General features: G+C 57.9%; 3 protein-coding genes across 7 annotated transcripts in view; 1 reads left to right on the forward strand and 2 right to left on the reverse strand.

Annotated features, from left to right (window-relative positions):
- Positions 1-9,571, forward strand: part of TAOK1 (TAO kinase 1) — a 63,438-nt gene extending 53,867 nt beyond the window's left edge. For both annotated transcript variants that reach the window (XM_065853315.2, XM_065853316.2), the window contains exons 18-20: positions 1,243-1,455; positions 2,545-2,727; positions 6,533-9,571. In XM_065853315.2, the coding sequence (XP_065709387.1) occupies positions 1,243-1,455; positions 2,545-2,727; positions 6,533-6,994 (858 nt within the window). In that variant the 3' untranslated portion in view covers positions 6,995-9,571. The remainder of the gene's footprint in view (positions 1-1,242; positions 1,456-2,544; positions 2,728-6,532) is intronic.
- Positions 9,572-15,377: 5,806 nt separating this feature from the next.
- On the reverse strand, positions 15,378-18,155 carry ABHD15 (abhydrolase domain containing 15). The gene is made up of 2 exons (XM_065853317.2): positions 17,142-18,155; positions 15,378-16,147 (listed from the first exon to the last, which is right to left on the reverse strand). The coding sequence occupies exons 1-2, from the start codon at positions 18,122-18,124 to the stop codon at positions 15,670-15,672; spliced, it is 1,461 nt and encodes a 486-aa protein (XP_065709389.2). The 5' UTR covers positions 18,125-18,155; the 3' UTR covers positions 15,378-15,669.
- A 70-nt stretch (positions 18,156-18,225) lies between these two features.
- Positions 18,226-26,918, reverse strand: GIT1 (GIT ArfGAP 1). 4 transcript variants are annotated; one of them, XM_065853335.2, is made up of 22 exons: positions 26,766-26,918; positions 23,650-23,783; positions 23,454-23,566; positions 23,270-23,375; positions 23,101-23,187; positions 22,857-22,987; positions 22,683-22,777; positions 22,560-22,602; positions 22,327-22,353; positions 21,984-22,032; positions 21,830-21,902; positions 21,100-21,197; positions 20,910-21,021; positions 20,706-20,833; positions 20,482-20,634; positions 20,174-20,401; positions 20,007-20,060; positions 19,640-19,726; positions 19,464-19,537; positions 19,197-19,379; positions 18,994-19,057; positions 18,226-18,909 (listed from the first exon to the last, which is right to left on the reverse strand). In XM_065853335.2, the coding sequence occupies exons 1-22, from the start codon at positions 26,815-26,817 to the stop codon at positions 18,697-18,699; spliced, it is 2,304 nt and encodes a 767-aa protein (XP_065709407.1). In that variant the 5' UTR covers positions 26,818-26,918; the 3' UTR covers positions 18,226-18,696. The 4 variants fall into 4 exon arrangements, with proteins under 4 accessions (XP_065709407.1, XP_065709408.1, XP_065709410.1 ...); XM_065853336.2 differs by lacking the exon at positions 22,327-22,353; XM_065853338.2 differs by lacking the exon at positions 20,007-20,060.
- Between the last annotated feature and the right edge of the window lie 1,039 nt (positions 26,919-27,957).

The raw sequence follows: 27,957 nt of genomic DNA on the forward strand, positions 1-27,957 counted from the left end.
CACAGCATCTTTCTGGGTGGCTCCAAGTGCTGCGCTTGTCACCTGCGCTGCTGAGCCTGGAGCTGGTGCCAGGAGCTGACACCCCAGAGCTCTTCCACCTTACTCAAGAGACACAAATCTGTTTCTGCCCCCAGTGCTTTAGGATTTGACCATGGTGACTGACAGTGGGAACGGCACAGAGTGATGCTGACTGCCCTGATTTAGGGTTTTATTTAGTTTTTCTTACCATGGTGAACTTGACTATCTGTCAGTTGACCACCATCACTCGTCACTTGTGAGTTTTGCTTAGTTAGAAGCATCCCTGCCAGCCCTTCTGTAGGAACATACGGGGAACTCCACAACACGCTCCTTTTCAGGGTCTTAAAACACTTAGCCAGTGTTATCCCTCACAAGCTGCTCTGGAGGCAGGTAAGGCAGGTGAAAGGAAAAAGAGTAATAATTAAATTTCCTCAAGGTCATACAACAAAATCGGATCCAGGTACCTTTTCGGGATTAACCTCTCCAGCCCTGTGTGCAATCACCAAGTTATGTCTCTAAACAATACAGAGATGCTAGCAAAGTGCAAAGGAAAAACTCAATCCCCAGGAACCCTCCACTGGGGCTGGGGAATTGTTTTGTTTGCTAGACTAGCACAGTGCTGATGTTGCTTGTGGTGAACATCTTCAAGCATCTGATCTTTCCCAGCCATTTTTTGAGTATCTTTATGAAAAGCAGGGTCGTAATATCAAGGGTTAGCATACATCTTCATCAAACCCTCAATGGAAAAAGTGTTGCTCTTTTTCCCTGTCCCTTCCCATGCACCAGATCTGCTTCTTTCCATGACATTAAGTACTGTTCATATATATGTGCCATAGTCATGTGTAAGTATGGCTTTCGGTGCTAATAAATATTAGTCCTGTCCCTCAAGAACTTTTCTTGAAAAGCAACACCCAGGGCTGGATCCAGTCCAGTGACAAATGTGAGGCTCTTTGTGCAGAGACAGCTGTATTTAGGCTGCAGCTTTGTTACAAAAGTGTCTGTATTGTAATTGTTTCGCACAGTAGCAGTGTCAAAGCAGCTGCAGCAATAGTCATTGCCTCTTGTCTATTTTGCTTCCCTCCTTGCACTGTAGATGTTAATATACATTTGTGGATTCTTGAACTCATATCCTTAATGTAATCCTAAATATCCATTTGAATGGATATTTCTCCCATTTGAAACACGCTGTTTTTTTCTTTGTTTGTGTCCCCTCCATCTTTCCAGTCAAAAGAACTACAGATAAAGAAGCAGTTTCAGGATACATGCAAGATCCAAACCAGACAGTACAAAGCACTGAGAAACCATCTGCTGGAGACCACGCCAAAGAGTGAACATAAAGCTGTCCTCAAACGGCTCAAGGAGGAGCAGACGCGGAAGCTGGCTATCCTGGCTGAGCAGTATGATCACAGCATTAATGAAATGCTCTCCACACAAGCTGTGAGTCGCCTCCGAGGGACCCAGGGTTCCTCAGCCAAATTGGGATGTTTGCATTGGTTAAAATCTGTATCCTGACAGCAGGCTAGCTGCTTCCTTGCCACACGCGCCATACCCAGCACAGTCATTCCTCTGTACTCAAAAAGCAGCGTTCAAAGGCGGAGCAAAGAGGTATCACCCCCTTCACGGAGGTTGAAGTTGAAGCTGCTGTTGCAGAGATGCAAAGTGATGCATCTGTGTGGCCACAGGACTGCTTTGGCATAAAGTCTGACAACATAAATGTCCCCGTCACAGCATCATTAAGTAATGTGCAGCTTGCTGTCTTAAGTTATTTAGGTTTTGGTTTGTCAGTGATACCAACCGAAGGGTGTCCCACTGGTGGAAAATGCTCATTGAGTCATGGAGGAGACCAGACTTTCGAATGTAAATCTGAAATAATGCTTAAAGTGTTGTGAAAGTTCTGTGACTCCTTTAAGAGATTCCCTCTTTAAGGAATGACCGCATGAGCAGTGCTTTGAGTCCTTGCTACAACTGAATGTGCAGTTTTCTTTGCACTTCCTCCATATTGCATCCTGCTCACATCACTCTGCACAAATTTGATGCTGTGAGGCAGGGTAGCTGTCTTAATTTATATATGGAAAGGTTAAAAGTTCAGTATCATATGCTGTTAGGTTGATGTAATTATATTTTTGTGCCCAAAGTCCTGCATTGGCAGGAATATGGACTTGAATCTCCTGTGTACAGGTAATTGGTTAATCCAGTTGAACAGAGCAAGAGATTTTCTCTTTGCCTCTAGCAAAAGGAGAGCTGTGGATGTTGGCACCTCCAGCAGTCTGGTCTCTGCAGGATGGATCGTGGTTCCTGAGGCGCCACTGCTCATCAGCATCACTTGCATCAGTGCTGTGGGCTCACTGTCACCGCTCTTTGTCACTATAGGTCCTCTGTTCAGTGAAACGAAGTACAATAGAGACCAGTTGTATTGCTAAGAAAACAAAGTCCCATCCCATTCTCTCCCCCTCCTCACAGTCCTCCCCCTGTGTGTCATGAGTGGTTACCCCATAGTGAAACGTCTCTATTGTCTGTCTTTCCCAGCTGCGTTTGGATGAAGCACAGGAAGCAGAGTGCCAGGTTTTGAAGATGCAGCTGCAGCAAGAATTGGAGCTGCTGAATGCATATCAGAGTAAAATCAAGATGCAGGCAGAGGCCCAGCATGATCGGGAGCTGCGTGATCTTGAACAGAGGGTATCCCTCCGTCGGGCCCTCCTTGAGCAGAAGGTAAATGGGCAGACGAGCATCGTGAGCGCGCTCCATATTTCAGATCTTAAATTGCACTGCGCTTAACGATAGGGGGAGAAATTGCTTTTACCTTGCTGCGTATAGCAGCACAGCTCACTTGGGTATTTGCCTCTCTGGGATGATAGCTCAGTGACACAAAGGCCAAACTTTCTGCCAGCTCAGCCGTCCTGCGTGAGCAGCTTCTGGCTGGGATAGAGCTGCGTGAAGCGTGCCAGAGGGAGCCGTGCCGCTCTGGGCAGAAGGGAAAGGGAACTGTTCTTTCTGTCTCTGAGCTGCAGATGAGCTTCCCCAGCTCATTAGAGGACAGACAATAACAACCTAAAGCGAGAGGATTTTTTGAAGTTTGTCATGATATCAGCAGTAGGTATCTTTGGAGAGGGAGGCGGGATGTAAAATGTATTTGAGACTCTGTGTTTTATGGTAATATTATTTTACTGCAGATCTGTTCCATTTGTCAGTCTGTGGAGACCAGGCTGCAGCTTCCCTGTAAATTCATCCTTGTTATGGAAATGCTGCTGTGTGCAGCGTTTCCCTGAGCAAACTGAAGCAGCCAGACCCAGGGGAATGGGTGACCTGCTGCTCCCCAGCTTTCAGTTTGTACTTGGCTGTGTGTTTTAAGGTGCTCCTTGTTGAAGTTTGCTTTTCTATGCAGTGCCAGACATGTGGTGTGTATAGAAATGTCAGTGACCTATGCAAACCAGGGGAAGGGTAATGCACCAGTCAGGGAAAGGAAATACACAATCTGCCTTCATCCTGCAAATGTTTTCTCCTTTGATTCACCCTGTGGGTGTCAGCCGTCGCCATTCACGCGACAGTTCCCAACTTTGCTGATCGGCAGTTATTAAATTAGGGCAATTACTCTGTGGCCTTAAGGTTCTTCACACTCCAGTTCTCCCAGAGGTGAACAGATGGATGCTGGGCTGACAGAGGGACCTCATCAGAATAAAACTGCTCCACCTCATGGTCAGCCAGGGGAGCATCTCCAAGAAGCCAGTACAGTCCTAGTGAGCTTTGGCCTCCCGCAAATAGACTTGAATCTCTGAAAGTAATTGAATTTGTGAAAACACAGCTCTGGTGTGGAGCTCACTTGTGCAATAGCTGTCTTTAGACCCTATCACGAGTTATTTTGCTCCCGTCCAGAAGAGGACAGCTCCATCACAGCCCTGCACTGGAGGGTGTGTTGTGCTGGACATGCATTGCCCTCTGGTGGCATCATCTGCCGAGAGCCGGCTGCTGGTCGTTGCTTCTGCTCTGTGGGAGCAGCGTGTGTTGCATCGCATGCAGTGTTATATTAGAAGTTGAAGTGAGGCCAGCAACTTAAGAAAAGCACACATGAACCGGTAGTAATGTTGTATAAGTATTTAAGTGTGGACAAGGATTGAAGTGTCTGTGCACAGAAAGCCCTTGCAAAGCATTTGGCAACAGTAGTGGGGTAGAAAACTTAGCAATGCTACATCATAGAAAAAGTGATAAAATTAAGAGGTAACAAAATTTTTCTGCATGTGTTCTCATGCCCTGTGTGTCCCTGTGTGACTACTGCATTAGAATGACAGAAGATTGGATGGTTTTCCACCTTCCCCAGGTGGGAGCCTTTCTTCAGCAGTACATGCAGTGCTGTCACATTGCAACTCTCAAAGTCACAGACCCGCGATGAGGCTGTTTCTTGCTGGGGGTACAGTCACTTAGCAGCAACCCAAGGGAAAAGATGTGGGTGCAAAGGCAGATGTGTCCTCCTTTTGCAAGGGTGTTCTGTGTGGGAAGGAGCGTTGTTTTGTTTTTGTAAGAATTAAGAGTTGCGAGTACTCTGGTGTGGGTCGCTCAGCCATGTCGCCTGGTATTTACGTGCCTGTGCTAAACGGGAACTGGCAGCCAGAGAAAGGGCAGGTGTGTGCGCAGGATGAATGTCTGAATTTATATTCACAAAAATATACGTAGCCTGTGGCAAAGTCAGTCCTTGAAGTTCAATAATAAGCCAGGTTCCAGAAGTTGGAGCGTGCATAGGACTCTGCTTCCTTCTCAGCGCAGTGCTCTCTATTTTTGCTGGTGCCCATCACCATAGTAACTCAGCAGAGCACAGATGTGACTTAGGCTGAGCAGGGGGTAGCCAGGCCCATCAACATGCCAGTAACTGAACCGCTGTACAAGCAATCGCCTGATGCTGTGCTTGTGTTGCACCAGTAATGAGTGTGTCCCAAGAGCATCTTTAGAAGACTTCAGATTCACACATCCCCTTCCCACATGCCTCAGACACCCCATCCTGCATCCTGAGGTCATTTCTAAGTGATGTCACTTCACTGTGGTGTGTCGGGTGTACCTTGCTGTGAAGTTCATCGACACTAAGTCCCGTGTGTTACGCTGTCACGAAGCCTGAAAACTCAGCAGCTGAAGACGCTGTAGTTCTGGAGAAGGAAGGGGAGGATTCTGCTTAGATAGCAGGACTGGAAAAAGCAAGTGGAGCATTTTAAAGAGCTAATGTTAGAGATGGCACCTTCCTCCTGTTCTGCCTTTTCCAAGGTAGCTGACCAGTGTGTGGCTTTCGGGGGGAGCAAGGCTGCTCTGCGGAGTCGGTGTCAGTGCTGAGAATCAGGCAAGTGGGTAAGGCTGTTTCTGAAAGCCCCAAATGGCTCAGGAGATGACTCACGCTGGAGCAGATTGTTTCCTAAATTCCAGATGAAATCATGGTGCTTATTCCCTGACTAAGACAAGAGCGTTTACAAGTACAGCACTCTGCCCAGTACCTCAGCACAGACCAAGATAACACCTCTTGGCCGCGATGCTGCTGGCAGCAGGGGAGATGCCACTGAGCTATGATAAAAGTCTTGGCTGCTGCTTTTTACCCATTTGGTCTTTTTCACCGAGGCCAAAAGTAGATTTTTCAGTGCTGGCAAGAAGATAATCGAGTGATTCTTCAGTTCTCCCCCTGACTGATTTCAATAAAAAAGGCTTTCAGCCCTGTCTGAGAGGTGGCAGGAGGCCGTAGCCCCATGTTTTTGTACTTAGAGAGCTGATCCCAGTGCCCCTACCACAGTACCATTGGAAACCAATTTGGAACAGCGTTATGGGCAAGGAATTGGAGTTGCCAGCTTGCGTATCATGTAGCTAATAGTCTGCCCCACAGTTCAAACATCACTGCCTGCTTTTGTCAGCCACACCCACTGGAGAAAATTTCAGGGTAATGAAACATGAAAAACCAATTCAGGAAAGGGGTGGATAAGAGGAGATAAGCGTGAGGTAAGAAAATCTGACCAGTGAACGTTGGAGAGGAAACTGAGTGTGAGCTCATACATTGAATCCTGGAGAAAAACAGCAGTTGTCATCATCAGGTTCAGCTATAAACAGTGCAGGTCACATTAAACTGTGCTGGCAGGTATTTGACTTGATGGGCACTGTGCTTGGCTGTGTCTGAAGATGCTTTCCCAGCAGACTTCTATGGAAGCTGTAGACTTTGCTACATGTTAAACAATTAACCCATGTCAAGCTGTTACTATCACTGCAAACTTTGGATTTGTGTCCCTAAAACTTCTGTATTTGCCAGGGAACAGGGACCAAGCCCCTCCAACTGGTGTTCACCGTGCTTTGGCATGTGCGGGTCTGTGGGACTTACCCTTTTGTGTTGAGAACAGGTTGCGTGTCAGTGGGCATCTGATATGGATCCAGTCTCATGTAGAAACGTGGGGAGGAGGTTCTGCGTGCGCTTGCTGTTACAGGTCCTTCAGAGACCGGAAGCTGTGCCTGTAAAGGAGTCTTGTTGCTACACACTGTCTCTTCTTTTTTTCCTTCCCAGATTGAGGAGGAGATGCTGGCGTTGCAGAACGAGCGTACCGAACGGATACGAAGCCTGCTGGAGCGTCAAGCTCGCGAGATCGAAGCCTTTGACTCAGAAAGCATGAGGCTAGGTTTTAGTAATATGGTTCTTTCTAATCTCTCCCCCGAGGCGTTCAGCCACAGCTACCCGGGAGCTTCTGGCTGGTCCCACAATCCTACTGGGGGTGCAGGACCTCACTGGGGTCATCCCATGGGTGGCCCACCACAAGCTTGGGGCCATCCAATGCAAGGTGGACCCCAGCCATGGGGTCACCCCTCGGGGCCCATGCAGGGGGTGCCTCGAAGTAGTGCTATAGGGGTCCGCAACAGCCCCCAGGCTCTGAGGCGGACAGCTTCTGGGGGACGGACGGAACAGGGCATGAGCAGGAGCACAAGTGTTACTTCACAAATATCCAATGGTTCACACATGTCTTATACATAACTTAAACAATAACTGAGGGTGGCAATTCCACTGGAGCTGTCTGCCTACAGAAACTGCCTACAGACACCAGCCCAGCAGCCTCCTCAGTGCGGTGCTGACGTGTGGAAGCTGGGTGCACATGGAATATTGTATTCATTTTGTAAAGCATTACGTTTTGTGTTTACTAACTGGGATGTCATAGTATTTGGCTGCAGGGTTTGGGGGGGTGGTTTTTTGTTGTGTTTGTTTTTGTTTTTTGTTTTCTTTTTTGTTTTTGTTTTTGGTTTTTTTTTCATTTTTACTTTTTGGAGGGGTCTTGGGAGGGCGTCTGAGAAATATATGCAATTAGAAGAGTTGGCTGGTGGTCGTCACACTGACAGGACAGAAGGGGCTCAGACTGCCCTCGTCACGCCATCCGTAGGAAGTCTGAGGGAGAACGGAGACCTCCTCCCATGTCCATAAATTTCGAACTGCCACCCTGCAAAAACCAGGCGAGCTGCCTTTAAACCAACATCCAGGGGAGGAACAGCTGGATCTTCTGTTCCGTTTTTATTTTGTCATGAAATTGGATACATTTCTAGGGTATTGCCTCTGCCAGGAGGCGTTTTCAAAGACTCGTAGGTGAGGAAGAAGGGTGAGAAGAGAGGCCAAGAGACCCCAGGGCTCAGCAGGGCCCTTCTGCCCAAGTGCCCGCTCCGTGTGGTGTCAGAAGGGACGTTCTCTCAGAAGGCACTGATCAGCTTCCCGAGAAGCGTGTGGGTGAACGTGGCTGGAGGGAACAGGCTAGAAATGTTCAAAATGATGATTCCCGCTTTGGCACTCCCTGACTGTGCTGCTGGTAGCTCAGACGAGGTTGGGCAGAGGAGCGTAAATAATGCACTTGTACAGCTAATACTGTGACATCTCATCTTAGCTAAGCATCAGGATAATTCTTGGAGCCCAGCGTAGTCCTTTTTGCTCCATTCAGAAACGTTTAGACTTTCAGCCAATCAATCTCAAATGCCAGAGGTATTTTGAAGGATGCCATAGTCACAAAATGCCATTGATCGGGTTTTTCATTATCACACTACATCCACCAATTTATTACCTTTTTGGCTTGTTGCAATTTCCTGTTTACATGTAGAGTGTAGCCAACTGTTTAAATGTTTAGTTGCCACAGTGTACCAGGAGGAGCTGAGCCAATGACTTTCCCAGCTGATGACTAACCCACATCACCACTGTAGATCTGGCTGCATGTGAGGCTCCTTTTTTTATTACTTTCGTTGCTGCAATACTTCACAGCTTTTACAGTCCCTCGAGATGCTGTGGTATTTCGGCAGCATATCACGCTGAACCGTGCGAGAAGGCACTACTTCCAGAGGCTCCTTGGAGCTGCTGTACTACTGAAAGGAAGCAAAGGAGGTTGTGAAATCCAGACGGCGATAAAGGGGTCAGGGAGTTTGGTTAACCGAATGACTTTGTGGCATCGTGTCATCCCTTAGTGCTGGGAACCGGAGATGTCCCCACGTGCCGCGTCGGGCCGGGGCTGGGGAAGGAGCAGGTAGATGAAGTTTGGCTTGAGGCAAAGATTTCCATCTTGGGGACTGACCAGCCAGGGTTCTTTGTAAATGTTTTTCCTTGCACACTAATCATCTTGAAGAAAACACTAGCTGCTAACTCTAGGATTTGCCTTTAATATGTTTATAGGGCTCAAAAGCAAGGTTTTCCGAATGTGTTTGTCCATGTGACATATTTATATAGTAAATAGTGTCTCGCTGCTGTTCAGTACTCTCAACGGGGCGACGTTCTTTCGTTAGCTCAATTAACATCCACTCCCAGTCCTTAACTCTCTGCCAGTGTCCAGTGAATCCAACTGGGATTTCTAGCGTCTTGACGTAGCATATCACTCTAATCAAAGATGGAAACTACCAAAATACGTTCGAGCAGCCCCTTAGGAAGGAGCTTTGTAGTACTAGCAGTTGATGGAAGCCTGGGGTGAGGCGGTGGTCCCATGGAGGTGACTCTGGTTGTCTCCCTCTGGGGCAAGTGGTGACCGCGAATTATCCTGTCCTTTCCTCTGCTATGTTTTCATGTGGAATTGGATGTTTTAGGGTCATTCTTTTGCATTGCGGTGTTGTTGGAATGCAGCGAAACTGACTTAGGAAAGGTACCTGTGTTTTCCTTGGGGTTAGAAAGACAAAAACGAAAGGAAAGGCCAAGATTGTGTTTGTATTGGGATTTACTGTGAGTGTGGAGGGTGCGCCCAGAGCTCGGTGCTGACACGGCGTTTTGAAGTTCAGCTCCTCTATCACGAACAGCAGCGTTGGGGACAGGCTATACCTGCAAGTTCAGTGGGTTCATTCTTTTGCTTCTGTTACGGTTTGAATTTGGTCAAAGTCTCTGGCTTAAATTGAGCTACTTCAACAGAATTCTCTCAACCCATCTCTTTGTGTAATGTCGAGCATGACTGAATGCTGAATCCAAATGATGGCTATCCCATATTGGCTTTTTTGTATTCAAAAAGAATTGTGTAGTAACCATTTTTACATGTATATCATGTGCAGACCTGGACTATTCCAACAAGTTAATATTTTAATTAAAATAGTTTGCAAAAACTGATTCAGATCAACTGGTCTAAATGTGTGTGTCCCTGTGTGTATGTGGGGGAAGGAAAGCTGTCCCGAACAAGCCTGATGTCCAGAGAAAACGCCCCGTTACATAGCCAGAGGGACTCAGGGTCAGGCTGTGCCTTGGAGGTGTGTGAGGAGGCCCTTGGTGTTGAGAATTTTAATGTATCTCGGGTGTATTTCTGAGATACATTAACAGCTACAGGCCGGAGAGACGCAAACGCTCTCTGAATCAGTTTGCAAACTCTGTTTTTAAAAGTAAGACCAATGACTCCATATTGTCTATAGCAGTCATGTCCTAACCCTCGTTTTAAAAATACTGTAAATTGTGGAAACTACTCCAGTACCTCAGCAAAGATGTTGTTACATCTCTTATGTTCGTATTTCACACTGGGGAAGCTCGTCTGTACGGACTGCTTTATAAACTTTATTGCGGTATTTTCGTCAGCTTAACCCCCTGAAATCTGTTACTCTGTGGTTGTTTCACTTTCTCCTTTGCAAAGACCTAAAGTTCCAATGTAGTTTAGCCCACAGATGAAAATAACAGAGGAGCCAGCGTTCTCACCTTTTTCTGATTTGAATTTCTTTTTGATTTTATTTAACCAAACCCAGCGGAAGGGGCCGCGTTCTCCTTGTTCTCCGTAGTCCCAGGGAGGCAGCGCCGCCTCTCCCGTCCCTGTCGAGCGTTTCGTGCTCTGTCCCTCGGCCGTGGCGCTGAAATGGAGACCCCAGCTCCATTTCACCTGCGCTCGCCGTGAGCTCCAAAGGGGTTGAAGGATTGAATGTGGTACGATACCGAGCTTCCCACAGAAATCCCCTGCGGCCAGGCTGGCATCGCTCCGTATCCCGCCCCGGAAGAGCGCAGGTTGCACACCTGGGGGTGCAGCCTGGGGATATGGGGACGATGCTGTAAATTAACCCTCCACCCCCAGGGAAAAGGCACTCGAGGCTGCCCTGTCCCCGTGACCCTGCTTACGTGCCATTTCTTGAGAGGCAATAAATTGTATTGTACCACTGTCTACCATTACTCCGTTGAATACGCACATCTCTCTGGATATATATATATGGTATCTCATTTGTATATATTTATATACTCGGTATGTGTGTGTGGGTATACGCACACACACATCACGCTGTGCATTTCTGTCAGGGCACTTCAGTTCTGCTGTTCTTTAGCGCTCCTGTTCGTCAGCAAAAGCAGCCTCTGCAGCAGGGCACGTACGCCTGCGCGAGACTGAGCTCAGTCTAAAGCCCTCGCTTTAAATCCTGCCCCGCTAAGTGTAGCTTGCTCGTTGTGGGGCGCGGGAGGGCAGGCCGGCTGCTCCGGGTGTGCTGTGGAGGACACCAGAGAGCTCCCAGAGGGTACCAGAAAGTCAGAAGACAGCGGAGAAGAAAACAAGATGGTATAGGGATAGGAAAGGAGTTGAGGGGTGCTGGGGAGGGGGCTGAGCGCCGGGTCCCTGGCTGTGAAAGACCACAAGCCCGGCACAGTCTTGGCACTGTGCACCGGCACTAACTTTTGGCATTCCTGAGTTCAAGCCACCGCTGACTCTGAACGCTGTCTACCCTTGTGTGCGCCTGATAACTGGGGCAGGGTGTGTGGAGGGTCAAAGGAGAAGCTAAATTGGAAGATTTAAAATAAATGCGTATGTGTACAACGTATATGTACGTATATGCACATAGAGGGACATTTTTGGTCCGTTCTTTATTCTGCTCAGGCAAGTGTGTTTTGCTATTCGAGTCCACTACGCAGAGGACAGCGTTGTTCTCCTGGGCGCTTGCTCTGTGTTTCTAGTGGATCTTGTCCTGGTCCTTCCTCATAGCGGAGGAACCAGCACTGTGCTGGACACCACACACTCCTGAAGCTGTGAAGACCCTTCTAAACCTTCTCCTTTGTCCTCTGCAGACCTCATCTTAGTGAGACATCTGCCGGTTTGGGAGATAAATGGTTCTTGCAGTGTCAAGTCACAGATGTTCACCCAGCTGTGACATTTACCCCCCTGGGGAAGCCCGGCCAGCTCAGCAGCACACGAACCATGGGCTCGCTTCTTTGTGCTACCAGACAAATTTGGAGGCAATTTTCCCCCGTCCCTTTTGGAAGGTCTCTTGTGAGCTTTTTAGGCGAGGCTGGGGTTTGGTTGGGACGTCCTTACCCTTTCACAGTGACCAGTGTCATCTCGAGCCGTGCTCCTGCCGTGGGGCAGTGAGCCTGGAGCCCGTGCCAGAGATGGAGGAGCAGTGGATGCTCAGACAGGGACAATGGTCAGTGTCCCTCTGCAGTGTTTGCTTCAGTTTGCACTTTTATGAGTTGGTTGAGCCAGAGTCTGTTGAGAAACACTTGTGAGGCGCTTTGGGGGGGTTGTGGATAGTTGTTTACAGCCAAAACAAAAGCAGCTGATAGATGTAGTGGTCATAGCAAACATCACCCCACCAGGGAGCGATGGCAGCAGATAACCCTGGTTCCTCTTGCACAATGAGGTCCAGGCAGCTGCGTCCCTGCCCTGCCCGCGCTTTGCTGGGGGAGGAAAGGCCTTTGTCAGCTAGAGAGGGACTTAGGAAATCGGATTTGCTGGCAAACAAGCACCTTAACCACCGAGCTATGGGTCCCGATACTTGCACTTCACCTGAAGGCTCGTTTTGCGGGGGGAGAAGGCGGTTTGGTACGTGACTGTTGGCTTTGCACCCGGCTGGCGTCCTCAGAACATCGTAAAGCCATGTCGTAGGGAAAACAAATGACAGCCTCGGCATCGGTTCCCTCTCTCCTTGCTTTCTGTGAGTGCACACACTGAGTCCAGGAACCAGGAGGAGCGAGCGTTGCCCCCATGGATGTGAACAAACGTGGGGGGGATCATCCCCCCCGCCTCACCCCTCCGGTCCCCTGCCCCGCTCCCCACCCCTGAGTACGGGTACCTCAGAACATGCACAGTTTGAATTTTCACTGACAATTAGTTTAATTATTGTGAGTGAAAAGCATTGTAATTACCTGTAAATATGTAGTTAACAAATTGACCTAGTTTCTGTATTTTTTAAGTTTTTGTACTAAAATTTCTAGATACAGTATGTGCCAGCTAGCAAAAAGCTACTGTAATTGCCAGTCGTAGTTCCGCATGCGTCTGATCCCCGAGACTTGTCCCAGTGATGCTGTGAGGAATTGTGCTTCGGTACCGTGAGCTGGGGAGGTGCCGCAGGGGCGCTGGGGGCACCGGATTTCGGCCCCCAGCCCCCGGCCGGGTTTTCCGCCCTGTGTCGCCTCCTTCCCTTCGGCGTCGTGGGCAGCGCGAGGGACGGAGCGGCGTTAGCTCCCCTGGAGCCGAACTCAACGGGAACCGAGTTCAGGTTCCTCGCTGCGGTTTAGTACCGGCTTACGACTATGTTTTTCAACCTTTCTTGAAATGATCTCTTTTCCCCTTCCGGCCGCTTTTGTCTTAAACCCGAGTTCATCTAAGCCTACTAGAGGAAAAAAAAAAAAGAAATATGACTTTCATTTGAGATTGTTGCCTGCTTTTAGTGCCAGGATCGCGCATTTCTATGGCAACTCTGAGCGCAGCAGAGCTGAGCCATCAGCGCAGGGTTGTTAACAACCTGAAGCACGGCGCTGCTGCCGCCGCACGGCTCCGGCAAAGCCCGACTGCGGATGCCGAGGGTGACGTTTTGGGTGCGAGGGTCGGGGTGTCGCTGCCCCCGGCCTGACCTGCGCTCCCAGGCTTGAAGGACGGACCTGTGCTCCGTGTCTTGTGGCAGAGGCGAGTCCTGAATATCTCTGCTGAGTGTCCCGGGAAGCGGCGAGCGGAGCGTGGGTCTGCTTGTCCGGGGCTCGTAGGGGACGGGAGCTTGTGAGGATTCCAGGATCAGAGAAGGTGAAGCGTTTGTGTGCGTACGGGTTTGGCTTCTGGCAAGCAAACCACCCCCTTCCTTTCTTCAGCTTTTCTTCCCTCCTCGCCCCCCGCGGCTCTTCCCCCTGCTTGCTTGGAACAGGAACGTTTTTTTACCTGCCTAAAGACAGCTTAAAGATATGGGGGGGGGGGCAGCCCTGATGTAAATAATTAACGTTACAAAGTGAAGTGTGTATAACATAAAAGGCTACAGCCCTTTGGTGACTTGTAAATGCTTGAGGAGGTGGTTGTGGTGAGAGGGGAGGGACGGGGGACCTGCCCGGGGCTCTGAGCCACCTGCCCCATGGACTGGTCGGGAAGGGGGGACCCCCGTGTACCCCCGTGTGCCCCCCGGTGCCTTCGCCGTGGGAACCCCCTTGGTTTAGTGGATGGGAAGGTAGCGTAACGTGTGTGATACGGATAGGAGAGCTGTGTGAGGTGTGTATAGTGTACATTTTTTACAAATAGCTTGCTTGTATTGTGAAGATTTTAAAGACGAACTTGAGAATTCTAGCCTAACTATTAACACAAGTTTTAACATCAGTTACCCCACTGGGTTCAGAGCCTCTTGAATGTATATTCCTTTTTGTAACCTAAATGACCTATTCTTCTACCAGTCAGCCAGACATCCTATTTATATTTTTAATTTTATATATATTACTTTCCATTTGTTTTCATTATTTCCAGCATGTTTCTGGGTTTGGTTTTTGTTTGTTTGGGGGTTTTGTTTTGTTTCTTTATTGCACAAGCATTGTGTGAAGTCAAGGAACTGGTAACTCAAACCTGGGGTTTTCCAACCTGTTCTCCCCCCCTTCCTCTCCTCCACCCCCATGGTTTGGGTTTGTTTTAATCCGCCAACAATTTGGGGTTTTCTGGGCTGGGATGCAGCGGGTGGGTGGAGGGGATGCCTATTTTCCATTTGCAGCTTCTGTGCAAACGCCAGCTCTTTTGCCAGTCAACTAAAGAAACGCTTCACTTGCTGGTTGCTTTAAAAAAAAGGAAAAAAAAAGAAAAAAAGGTAAAAAAAATATAAAAATTTAAAAAATGTAACCTTATCAGTCGGACGTAGCCCATGGCGGGAGGAGGGGAAGTGCACACCTGTAGCCACACAACTTGAGCTTTGGCTGTGAACAAAAGCGAAGCTTTTCTGGCGAGCGGGTCAGAGGATTTGGCCGGACACCGGCCCTGCGCTCGGGCTCGCTCGGACCCCCGGGTGCCCATCGTTGGGGTCCGGGTGCCCATCATTGGGGTCCGGGTGCCCATCGTTGGGGTCCGGGTGCCCATCACTGGGGTCCGGGTGCCCATCGTTGGGGTCCGGGTGCCCATCACTGGGGTCCGGGTGCCCATCACTGGGGTCCAGGTGCCCATCATTGGGGTCCAGGTGCCCGTTGCTGGGATCCGGGTGCCCATCGTTGGGGTCCGGGTGCCCATCACTGGGGTCCGGGTGCCTATCACTGGGGTCCGGGTGCCCATCACTGGGGTCTGCACACCCGAGAGCTGCCTGCTGATGGCTGGAAAGCTGCTGCTGCTTTTCCTCTCCTCCTCCTCCTCTTCCTCCTCCTCTCCCTGCAGAGGTCCAGCTCCCCAACAAGAGCTCGCCCAGCGCCGTCAGCTCTGGGGCATCATCCAGACAAAGCAAAGCCCGGCGGCTGCGGTGCCGGGGGAGGCACCGGCTGGGCCGTTCTGTGCCACAGAGCGTTAGGTAGAGAAACAAACAAAACCACAAAAACCCACACATATCTGCTGTTTTACTATGAACACTGGTCTGAGGTTTCCAGGCCCAGCACCACGGTGATGGGCCGCGAAGGATTTAACCAGGGGAATTAAACTCCTTCCTGCTTCTGTGTCTGGTAGCACCAGCTGGTATGAGTGAATCTACAGGTGTGCGTTTTCCTTCTTGTAGAAAATGCCACGAGCACTAACTGGTAAGGATTAATGTACAGTATATTGTCAGTATTCTGGTATTCTTCTGGTTCAACATACATTATAGCTCATATATAACCTGTATTAATTGTATAGATTGTGCATTTAAAGCTGTTACCAAGTTGTCAGAAAATAAGAGAAGAGAAAACAAAAAAAAATAAGGTCATATGTAATATTTTGTTTGTAAGTATCCTTTGTATCATAGCAAAGGAAATGTTAAAAAAAAATCAACTGTAATAAAGTAATTTTAGTACACGGAGTGTCTGCCTGCCCCTCTGAGCCCCCCGGCACCGGGCTACCGGGTGTACGACCTCTGCCAGGTGAAGACGGGGGGCTCGACAGTGGGACCCCCTGACCTGCGGGGCCGTGGTGGCCCCTTCCTCTTCTCCTCGGCCCGCAGGAACTCGGCCATGGCCTTGAAATACTCCAGCACGACCTCGTGTCCCCAGCAGCGTCCCTGTCCCTGCCGGGGGAAGCCGCAGTGTCCCCCCCGGGGGGTGAGCAGCAGGAAGAAGTAGGGACTGCTGCGGAAGAGCTCGGTGGGGAGGCTGCGGGCCGGGGGGCCGCGCACGGGGTCGTCGGCGCTGCAGATGCACAGCACCGGCACGGCCGCCTCGTCGGCGTCGCGCAGGGGCTCGTTGCGCTCCCAGTAGGTGTCCCAGCTGGTGGGGCGGCTCTTGGTCCGGCAGAAGAGCGTTTCCTCCAGCTCCCGCAGCGAGCGGCTGCGCAGCAGCCTGTCCACGTCCACCGCCTCGGACAGGGACCCCGCGTACCTGCGGGGACGGGGCGGCTGCCGTGGGGACGCTGACACCCTAAGTGACCACCGTGGGGGTGGCCTCGAGCCCCCTGCAGCTGGGTTGGGGGTCCCATCCCAGCGCCTTGCTGGGGATGCTGGGGGTCCCTGCAGCGCAGCCTGTGCCAGCCCGGGCGCCATGGCAACGGGAGGCAGCCAGCGCTCGGCTCTGTTGCCGTGACAGCAGCGTTTGCAATGGGTATCGGGAAATGGGGGGGGACACCCTGCTGCCCACCCTCCCCACTGCCACCTGGCCAGCAGAATTTACCCCCCCACAGCACTCCGTCCCTGCAGTAAACACTGCCGGGATGCACCCCCCGGGCGCTGCTGAGGCTTGACCTGGTGCCTGTTTGCGCCAAAGTTTTAGGGGGTTATCTGCTGTTTTTCTGGACCTCATTTGTCCACGAGTGGGGCCCCATGATCAGCACTGCCTGGGGAGGTGCCGCTTGCTCAAGGTCTTGGCACAGGGCGGTTTGTGTCCCGTCCCAGCCCACGCTGGCGCTTGGCCCACTCCAGTGCAGCTGTTTTGGGCAATGGGGACACAGCGCATGGAGGGGAAGGTGGGGGGGGGCAGCTGCCACAGCGCCCCTGCCAGGCCACGGCGTTGGTCATGGACACCCCTCTGCCCCCACAGGGCAGACGCCTGGGGTTGGGGCAAGGGGGTGGCCAACCCTGCTCAGTTCCCTTTGCTGGGCTCCAGAGCAGCACCGGGGCTTTGCCAACCCACCCGTCTGCCAGCTGGGGACCCCGAGATGCTGCCACAGCCCCGGCGGTGGCCGAGCCGGCCCTGCAGCAGCTGGCTCATTGCTGGTGTTCATTAACCAGCGCGTTTTGCTGCTCTCAGCACCTCTGCCCCCACGCTGCGCTCCCGGTGCTGCCAGCGGCACCGCCTGCATACACCCACCCCCGGGGATGGCCGAGGGACTCCCGGGGCACCCCTCCCCACACCCCCATGCCCAAGGGTCCCCACTAACCTGCTGAGTCCCTGCTTGAGGTGCAGAAGCAGCGGCCACTCGTAGAGCCAGGGCATCCCAGCCTCGAACCAGTCCCGGCCGCTGAAGACGGGGGAGAGGCAAGCGGCGGCGGCCAGGCGGCTGGAGGAGCCGCTCTCCCCCAGGTAGGCGAGCAGCAGCCCCGAGCCCGAGCCCTCGCTGACGGCCAGCAGCGGGGCCGTGGGGTGCCGGCAGCGCAGGTACGTCACCGCCTCCCGCAGGTCCCTGGGGTCCCCGAAGGGCTGGAACCGGGGCGTGGTGAGGGGGCAGCCGTTGTGCCCCCGGCGGTTGAAGATGACAGGGACGAAGCCCCGCTCCAGCGCCCGCAGCCCCAGCTGCAGCAGCGCCCCGGTCACCTTCCCAGCGGCGTTGGGGATGAGCAGCAGCACAGGGCTGGGGTCCCCCCCACCAGCACCCATGGTTCCCCACGGCCCCACCAGCCAGTCCAGGGCCACCAGCCCGGTGTCGGGCAGCTGCAGGAGCTCCCGGGCCAGCACCGGCTCCGGCTCAGGTGGCTGCAGGAGCTGCCACAGCATCTGGAGCTGTGGCCAGCGCGGCCACGACCAGCGGCCCCCCCGCAGCACCACCGACCGCCCCAAGCTCCGCACCAGGTGCTGAGCCAGTGCCGAGGGCTTGCACAGCAGCCGGCAGCGCCACAAGCCGTCCTTAGCGATGAGGGGGATCCCCTCCTCTTCCTCCTCACCCCAGGCTCCAGGCACCTCCAGCCTTCCTGCCCAAAGGCACCGGGCCAGGAGGCCCAGGCCAGCGAGCACCACAGCCACAGCCACCAAACCCTCGGGGGACACCATGGGGGCAGCGGCTCCCGGTGCTCGGCAGGTTCCCAGAGCGATGGCGGGGCCGTGCTGGGGAAGCCCGGCCCCGGGGCTGGGCGAGCGGCGGGGCTGTGACGGGGACAGCGTGACCAGCGCTGGGGCCAAGGGGACTGGGTGAAACGGGAGGAACATGTGGCCAAGTCCTGCCTGGCGCCGGGGAGGGGGGGAACCCCCTCCAGCCACGCCCCAAGCGGGGGCCAGGACCCCCCCATTGCCGCAGGAGCCGGGGCCCGTGCAATGCTCACACCTTTATTGATACAAATGTACAAGGACACATCTTACAGTAGGGAGCGCAGCCCCGGGGTTGGGGGGCAGGACGCCCAGGGAGGGGTCCCATGGGCGCCCCGGTCCAGTGTAATGCTGCGGGGGGCCCCAGGGGTACCGACCGCCCAGCGAGGGGCTTTGTGGGGAGGCGGAGGGTACATGGCCACCGCCGCCACGGACAGCTACACAGGCTATGTACAGGATAAGTTAGGCGCGTGCCACGGGGCGGGCAGGGGTCTGTACAGGGGGACGTGGGCACCCACGCCGCAGGCTGAGCACCAGCTCCTCGGCGACACGGGGGGGCACAGGGGGGCTCGCCCCACGCCCCAGCTCCCCACGGGCTAAAGGCCACTTGCAGCCACGCTCACCCCGGGTGCCGGAGGGGAGGGAGAAACGGAGAGCGCGGGGCCGGGGAGGGGCGGGGGGACGCGGGTCAGTGCTCACTGCTTCTTCTCACGGGTGGTGATGGTGACCAGCTGCTTGGCGGCCTTGGCGATGTCGTAGGCACACTGGATGACCTGCTGGGTCAGGAGCTGGTAGTCCACGGCGGCACCTGGCTCGGGGGGCACGGTCTTGCGGCACTCGCTCTGCAGCCGGTAGGCGCTGGCGTTGAGCAGCCGCAGGGAGCTCCGCACCGTCTCCAGCGCCGGTTTCTGCAGCGGGGCAGAGAAGCAGCGTCAGGATGTGTGTCAAGGGGGCATTGACAGTGCCTGGTAGGGAACCAGCACCCCTCCTACCTTGGGGAAGAGCGATGCCATCTCTGTCACAGCTGAGTGGATCTTCTCTGAGCAGGGCACAAAGCTGGGGACAAGCAGAAGGGGTGAGCATGGGTGGAGGTGATGGCTCCCAACCATGGGGTGGCAGGGATGGCCCCATGTGAACACAGCCCCCGGGGAGCAGGGGGTTCCAGAGGGACCCCGTGGCTGTGCCCCAGCCCTACCTGTCGTGCTTGGACTCCTGCGCTGCCCGCAGCAGCTCCTGGATGTTCTTGGTGACCTGCTCCGTTTTGAGGATGACGTCCTCCGTGCTGGGCAGCCCAGCGTCCAGCTCCCCGTCCAGCGGGTCCAGCTCGTGCGGGAAGTCCTCATCCTTGCTCAGCTCCACAAACCGCTTCCCCTCCATGCTGCGGGGACCCACCAGGCCCTTGGGCTCAGCACCAGCCCCGTGTCCCCATGTCCCCAGCGCAGTCCTCAGCCCCGGCACTCACCTGATCAGGGCTTCACCCGCCTGTGTGTTGTCGTAGTCGCTGTCGGTGCCACTGCCGTGCCGGTCCAGCTTGCTCTGGAGGGAAAAGGAGCAGCGTCAGGCCCTGCAGAGCCGTGTCCCCATGCAGGGCTGGGGTCCCCCCACCCCAGAATCTTCCCCCCACCCCTGGTACGTCACCATGTGCCGGGCACCATCAGGCGGGCAGGAGAGCAGCGGGGAGGATGGGGGAAAGGGCACCGAGGAGGCAGACGGACCTTTCCGGATCTGGAGAGGGAAGAGAGGGGAAGCGGGTGCTCAACAGGGTGTGGAGGGGTCCGGAGCCAACTCCGATGACGTGCAGGGGAGGACGAGCACAGGGGACACCACCGCCCTGCATGCAGGAACATCCTGTGGCCACTGTCCCACGGGGAGGTCCCCAGCCTGATCCGGGGGGTGCAGGGCAATTGGGGGATGGGATGGCCCAGGAAAGTGCGGGAGCCACATCCCGGGAAGGTGGCAGCCACTGTGTCCCATGCAGGAGCCGCCCCCACTGCGGCCCCCTTACCCGGTACACGCTGGCCGGGATGTGCATGGAGTACAGAGCCTCGTCCTCCACCTCCTGGTGACACATGAAAGGTTACGGCCCCGTGGGGATGGACCCCAGCACCCTGTGGGGCCGGGGGAGTTGTTGCACCCCAAAAAACGCCCACCCGCCCACCCCAGCACACTCACACCGGTGCCGAAGGGCTGCAGCCGCGTCACCAGCTCCTCCACCGGCTGCCCGAAGGGTTTCAGCGCCGAGCCCGGCTCATACATGGAGAAGGCCTGGCGGTCCCGGCGGTGCGGGGGGGCCGTGCCCGGGGGGTGCCCGTGCTCTGGCCGCTCGCTGGGGGCCGGGGTTGGGTGCGTGGGGCCCGTCTGCTGCCGGATCTGTGTGTTCTCTGCCTGCAGCTTGTGGATCTGCGCCGGTGGAGGGGGAAGGAGGCATCAGCGGGAAGGGGGGGATACACCAAGGGAGGTCCCGCCGGCCCCGCACCCACCTCACGCTGCAGCCGGCGCAGCTCATCGCTCAGGCTGTTGTTCACCTTCATCAGCTGCTGCACCTTGGCCTCGGAGGCGGCCAGAGCTTTCTTCACCTCCAGGTACTCCTGCAGCGTGATGGGGCCATCCGACAGGTCTGAGGAATCCATGCTCTGTGGGGAGAGGGACTCAGCACCAGGACCCCAGAGCTGGGGGGCGTGCAGGGTGGGGGTCCGGGGCTCACCCTGGCACGGTTGTTGCGGGAAGCGTTGCGCAGCAGCTCCTGGTCCGTGTCCTCGTCGGAGGCGACGCTGTCGTAGTCGTGCTGGTCGTCCAGGTCACTCTGGCTCCGCAGTGAGTAGTCGAGGGCGTCTGGGGGAGGGCAGAGGGGTGCTGAGCACAGGTCGGGGGGGTGCTTGGCCCCCCCCCACTGCCCCCCATCTCTCACCTGTGGGGCTCAGCAGACTCTTCCCTTGCTGCCGGCGCTTGGCTTCCCCGAGGATGTCGATGAGCAAGGTGGCAAACTCCCTGGCGTTGAACCTGGCCAGCTTCTGCCGGCCCTGGGAAGGCGGAGGGGAAAGGGGGTGAGCAGAGGTCTGGGTGCAAGGCGGGGAATCCCATCCCGGGTGGAGGTTCACCTGGTTGCGCGTGGCCGAGTACTCGGGGTTGACCGGGAGGAAGGGGACAGCGCTGCGCTCTGTCACCAGCGTGCTGTGGTTCTGCGTCGTCAGCCAGACTGCGGGCAGGCACAGCTGTCAGCGCCCGGGGGGCTGCAGGGGCCGGACCCCCCGGGAGGGAAGGGGTTGCAGGGCCCGGGGCCGGCAGCGGAGCCGGCAGGACGCAGGCGCGGGCGCGGGGCCAACCTGCCGGGGCTGGGAGAGGAGCCCAACCCGGCTGACGGGAATCGCCTCCCCCGGACGCCCCGCGGGGCTGGGATCCCCCCTGCGCCCCCCAGCCGGGACCCCTCACTCCTCGCCCTTTGGGGCACCAGCCCTGTGCCCCCCCAGCCAGTGCGCAGAGGGTTTGGCGTGCCTGTCAGTGCCAACCCTGCCATGGAAATGAGGTGTCCCCCACCCCACCAGCCCCCAGCCCAAGGGCACCCCTCCGGGCTAAGCCCCTGTCCCTGGGGGGTCCCAGCACCCACCTCCAGCAACACCCCAGCCCCGGCGCCCAGCGGTGGTCCCTCACGCCGAGAAAAGCTCCTCGGCCAGAGGAATGAGGAAGGAGGGGCCTGCGGTCCCAGCGGACACGGATCCAGATTGGGGGGGAGCTCTGGGCTCAGCCACGGCCCCGCTGGCTGCTCCTCCCTGCGCCGGACGCCCAACCCAGCCCCAGCCCTGGGGGGCTGCACCCCGCGCCCCCGCTCACCTGCGTCGTTCTCCCGGCGGTCCACCTCATCGTACACATCCATGGCCAGCTCCTCGAAGAGGCGGTTGCTGAGCTGCAGCGGGATGGGAGACGGCATCAGGCAGGATGGGGGGAGTGGATGGGACCCCCTCAGCCCTGCCCAGCCCCCACTCACCGCCTGCAGCTTCTTCTTGGCTGCCTTGGCCAACTCCGAGAGGTCCAGGCTGGGGGGGCGCAGGGAGGCGGGAGACACAAAGTAGGGGTTAATCCCAGCCCATCCCCACTGAATCGGTCCCCAGCTGCACCCCACCATGACAGGGACCCCTCCCCGGGCATTGGGGGCTTCACCAAATAGGGCTGGCAGGCAGGCACAGGGGGATAATGTGGCAGGGGGAGAGCAGGACCCCCCTCCCCGGGTGCCCCCGGTGCCAGGCTGGGCTGAGCGGCCAGGGCTGCAGGGGGGGCCCGCGTCGGCGGCACGGGGGTGCCCCCGGAGCCGAGAGCCGAGCGGACAATACCTCTGTGCCATGCACTTTGGGCGCACCCTGCGCTCCGGAGAAGGCAGCGGAGGGAAGAACAGGATAAAGGCGGATGTTAAACACGTGGGCATGTGGAACCCCCCCACCCCACCCCCTGGGGATTCTCCAGCGCCGGTCACAGGGAGGTGACCAGGGTCCCCTCCTCGGCCCAGCGGGGACAATTAGGGGTGACACGGGACAGGGCAGCGGGGCCGCGGGTGCCGGGCATTCACCTGTCGGCCATCTGCGGGATGATGTAGTGCCCGTTCTTGTGGTCTGCGCAAAGAGAGGGGTGGTGAGCAGGGCCCTGCGCCCCCCCAGGGCTGAGCCCACACCCTGGGGACCCCCGCACTCACCCGGCTTCCTGCCGCAGAGGTAAAAGGCCAGTCGGTCGGTCAGCTCGTACTGGCACTCCACCAGTCGCTCTGCCAGCTCGTGCTGGGCTGCCTGCCTGTGAGAGCACGGGCAGGGGTGATGCCCATCCTGGTGGGGGGTGCAGGCAGGGGTGACCCCCCCTTTCCCACCCTCACCTGGCATAGTCGATGGGGGTCCGGCCATTCACATCGGGTGCCCCAGGGTCGGCGCCGTAGACCACCAGCAGCTCTGCCTGCAGGATCTGGCCCGCCTTGGCAGCCACGTGCAGCGGTGTGGTGCCCTTCTCCTGCGGGCACGGGCGGGCTCAGCCCCACAGTGTGCCCACGGGACAGGGCTCTGGGACCCCCCCGAAGCCCAGCACTGTCCCCAGGGACCCCCATGATCCCCACCGGCGCTCACCGGGTGGAAGAAGTTGGCCTGGGCGCCCAGTGAGAGCAGACGCAGGCAGGTCTCCAGGTTGCCTGTCCGCACACTCGAGTGCAATTGCTGAGGAAGGGAGAGGTGGGTAAGGGGGGGATCTGTCCCCACCACCAGTGGGGGTTCCATGCACCCCTATCCCACACCCCACCTTGCTGAGGTCCTTCGCAGTGACACCATCGTCATCCCGGCAGGGCAGCTTGTGGACAAAAGCCAGCATCTGGTACTTGGCGCGGATGAACTCTGACTTGGTGGGGCTGGCAGGGGTGGCAGGGAGTAAGGAGGGGGTGCCTGACCAGCACAGACCCCCACCCCACGCCATGGGGGACACTTACTGCACTTTGTCCTGGGGGTTTGCCTTCCGGCGCCCGCTCTGCACCTGGGCTGGATCCAGCAGTGAGTGCTCCCAGATGGAGTTTGCCCCATTGCTTGCCAAGGTGTGCACCATCTGTGGGGGGCAGGCAGGGTCTGGTGGGTGTTGGGGGACCCTGTGTGTCCCCTCCCCTGTGTCCCCATGGGGTCAGCACCCACCTGGAGCAGGGTGGCAGGCCAGGGGCTGTGGCGAAGGTGCTTGACGATGGAGATGTGGCGGCCCAGGCTGCGATGGACGCTGCAACACTCGTCACAGATGAGCACCCCGCGGTTGATGGAGGCCCAGCCGGGGTCTATGGGGTGGCACGGGGGTGTCACCGGCTGTCCCCGCTGTTGCGGCCCCCTCCCCACGTGGTCCCCTCCTCATCCACCCCACTGCTGCCGGGGGGTGGGGGGATGCGTTGCCACAGCAACCATTTCCCTGGCGATGGCGAGGGGCTCAGCCCATCGCCAGGGGAAACCCACAGGTTTCCCATAGCAACCAGGCACCAGCCAAAAGCAGGGAGCAGGATTTGGCCTCCCCCATCAGGAGGGCGGCCGGTGGCAGGGACGATGCCAGCCCCATGGCAGCACATTCTGAGCAGGGCACCATGACCTGCCGCAGCACTCGCTGAGCCCACACACCCCCTGATCCCCTGGCTGGGCATTCGGGGGGCTCCCGGATGGGGTCAGTGTGACCCCAGTGGGTGGGCACCCCCAGCCCGTGGCTTCCCATGTCTGCTGGTCACCAGCTCTACAGTCTTGGCACCCACCCCAGGCCGGCCCCACAGGGCACCCCGGCTCTCAGGGCAGGTGTCACAGCCCCCCCACGCTGCCATACCCCCCCACCCCGGCTGCCGGCCCCAGCCCGACCGACTGGAGGCCTTTGTATCCCTGCCGGGAACAAAGGGCCGTTTGAGTGGCCACGCCGTCCCCGTGCTGGCACTGGCCCCGGCACCCACGGGGGCCCTGCTCCCAGCCGGGTGGCAGCCCCCAAAACCCGCACCCCAAAATGGGTCCTGGGACTGGGTCCAGCCCCGTGGGGTGGCTGTGGGGCTGCAACTGTCCCCAGTTGCACTGAGGGCAGGATGTGGGGTCCCCCACTGGGTCACAGCCCCTTCCCATGACACACAGCCAGGCACAGGGTGACGATGCCAAACCCTCCCCGGGCACTGCAGGGGAGCCCTGCCAGCCTCTGCCCAGCCCCACCACCCCTTGTTTCTGTAGGTCCTACACAAACACCATGCTGCCCCACGGGAGGGGGGAGCCCCGAGCCTGGAGGGGCAGAGCCCAAGGTGGTGGCAGCACTGGCCGGCTGTGATGGCTCCGAGGGGGTGACGGTGGCCCCACGACCCCGCAGAGGAAGGTGTGCAGGCGGCCAGGCCTCCCCCTGCTTCCTTCCTCCCCACGAACTCCCAGTCCCCCTCCCCAAGCCCCCCACAGAGCCCTGGGGACCCTGTTTTGGGTGTCACTCAGCCCTCCAGTGCTGCAGTGCCCCAGGGCTGAGCTGGGGTGGCTTTGGGGAGTGGTGGCCCCCCCAGCCTGGCAGCCCAGCACACACAGATGGCAGAGCCTTGGCAGCCGGCGCGGCGGCATCTGTGCCTTCGCGTCCGCTGCCCACGGAGGCCGCCGGGAACAGGACGCTCTGCGCAGGGGGAGCGGGTCAGCAAGGCTGCCTGTGGCCCCGCAACCAGGCGGATCTGGGGTACCCCCCGGGCAGCACCCCATCCTGCTGCAGGGGCAGCTGGGATGCAGCGGGATGCAGGTGGACAAGGTGGTGGCTCTGGGATGGGGACACCTCAAACCCTGGGAGGATCCTGGAGCCCAAGGGAGCTCTCGGCACCTCCATCCTTTCACTCAGATGCAGGGTGATGCCAGGACCCCCTGCACTCGTCCCCATATTGGTGATGGGAGGGCTGGAGCCAGCTGGCGACCCCGCACAAAGCCAGTGGAGCGGATCAAGCCAAGGGTGCCCGGGTAGAGGGGCCAGGGCACCCCACAAGCACCCCACCACGCCAGGCCAGCCAGTGCATCCCTGGTGACGGCAAAGAGTGCTGCCGGCATGGTAGGAAACGGCCTCTGGACTTTATAACTCATTTCCTCACATGGCTGCCGGGTGATAAGAGATTGGAAGAAACTGGTTTCCATTTTCCCCGCCCTGGCCGGGAGCCTCGGCACCGCCCCAGGCACCCCTGCACCCACCAGCACGGGGGACGCACCCGGAGGCAGGGCAGCCCCGCGCCCACGCGTGCCGCTGTCTTTCCTGGCAGGATCCGGCCCTTGGCACGTGGCCGGAATAATTTCGGCACAGCCTTGGCCCATGGGCAGCTTTTTGGGGCTGGCTTGGAGCAAGCCTTGACGCTGGGCCCCGTTCATTCATCGCCATGGGGTTGCTCAGGCTGGTTTAGGGGTCCTGCCCTGCTGTGGACAAAGTTTGAGGGTCCAGCTCCACCGTGACGCCCACGGGCTCATGTCTAGTGTGGGGCCTGCAGGCACTGGCACTGCCAGGGATGGGAATCATCTTGCCCAGGCTCAGGCTCTGGCTTGCAGCACGCTGCCTGCACTGCCGAGCCCACATCGGGCCAGCAGGGGTGCTGGCAGCAGGGTGCTGCGATCGCAGGAGGGTGTCCCCCCTCCATCCTGCCATTTGCAGGGTCCTCGGTGCTGCTGCCACCGACCGGCACATCCCCAGTCTGCACCAGCAGCCCCCACGCTGAAGGGTGCGAGGGCTGTGGGTGGTGCACAGGGGGCATTGGGGGCACGCTGGATGCACCAGGGCGGCACTGCGGAGGGCACCGAGGCTTACCAGGGTCACATCTGGGGTGTACTGGGAGGATCCTGGGGGGAAAAGGGGGTGCACCAAGGAGGCCCCAGGGGGTGTGCACTGGGGGCACATCAGAGGGTTCCTGGGGGCAGAGCAGGGGACTCAGCGGGGGTCCCTGGGGTGTGCACCGCAGGGTGCAGAGTGGACTCACCGCGGGGATCCTGTGGTGCACCAGAGGGTGCAAAGAGACCTCGCTGTGGGGTGCAGGAGATGCAAAAGGGGTTCCTGGGAGCACACCGGGGGGCTGCACCCCAGGGTTCATGGGGATGTAATGGGGTGCACCACGGGGTGCAGAGGAGGGTGCCGCGGCCGTACCGGGGGGGCACAAGGCAAGGCTGCCGGGCAGGCTCCGGGGGGCAGCACGAGGTGTGATGGGCCCCTCCGGGGGGGCGCAGGAGCCTGGCGGGGGGATGGGGCGTAGCGGAGACGTATCGGGGGGTCCGGGGCCGGTGCCGGGGGGGGCGGCCCTTACCTGGGGCGCTGCAGTCGGCGCACACCTCCGCCCGCGGCGCCTTCCGGGACATCCTCAGCGGCGAGGCGGGCCCGGGCCCGGGCCTCTGCGCCAGCGTGGGGCGGCGGCGCCCCCGGACCCGCCGGGGGAGCGGGGGGCCGGGCGGCGGGGCGGGGCGGGGGCGGCGGGGGCCCGGGGCCGCGGCGCGCCGGGGGCTGCCGGCTGCTCCCAGCGCCCGGCGGCTCCGCAGGAAGCGGCGCAGGCCCGGCCCCGGCGGAGGAGGGGCCGCACCGCCCCCGCCCCGCCACCGGCAGCACCGCCGCGACCGCCCCGCACCGGCACCGGCACCGCCCCGCACCGCGCCGGCACCGCACCCGCACCGCGCCGCTCCCGCACCAACACCTGCATCCGCACCCACAGCAGCACCCGCCCCCTGCACAGCCGGCTCCTGCGCCCGGTCCTGCTCCCGCTCCCAGCCCTGGACGGACCCTGATCCCGGTCCCAGTCCCGGTTCTGGGTGTCCGCCCCCGTTCTGGTTCCAACGCTCAGCACGCCCTGCCTGGTGCTGCACAGCCCAGCCTCCTCCTGGGCATCTTCCTGGTCCTGCTCCTGAGCATCCCCTTGATCCTGCTCCTGGTCCTGCTCCTGAATATCCCCTAGTCCTGGTTTGGGGCACGTGCCTGTTCCTGGGCACCCCCTGGTCCTGATCGCAGCCCCAGTCCAGGACAATGCACTGGGGATGAGTGGGGTGGGTTGTAACCTCCTTGGGGTGTTCAGCAAGGGATTTTGGGATGCGTGGGGGGACTGGGACCCATTTGGGCTCTGTTTCCTTCTCTGGGATCCCACAAGCACTTGCAGCAGCTGGGGACACCCCAGTGTCACCATAGGGGCCCTGCAGGCAGCTGAGAAAGTCAGACCCTGGTGGCATGGCCACCCCAGGCAGGAGCCACCAGCTCGGGGTCATATCCTGCACCTCACCACCATGGACCAGGCTGTATGGCCTGCGCCACGGGTGACCTCACCGCTGGTTGCCCGGGAGACGGCTCATGACGTCATGGGGCAGCAGGGCTGGCGGGGAGATGGGGGATGCTGTGTGGGGACCAGGGCTGGGGGATGCGACCACCGCCACCTTTGTCATGGCTGAGTGGAGAATAATAACAAGGGGGATGCACCGCCCGGCAGTAGCCCCATGGCAGGGTGGGGGGCAGCAGGG

Source organism: Patagioenas fasciata, chromosome 19 (genome assembly GCF_037038585.1).
Source record: "Patagioenas fasciata isolate bPatFas1 chromosome 19, bPatFas1.hap1, whole genome shotgun sequence".
NCBI classification, from domain to species: Eukaryota; Metazoa; Chordata; class Aves; order Columbiformes; family Columbidae; genus Patagioenas; species Patagioenas fasciata.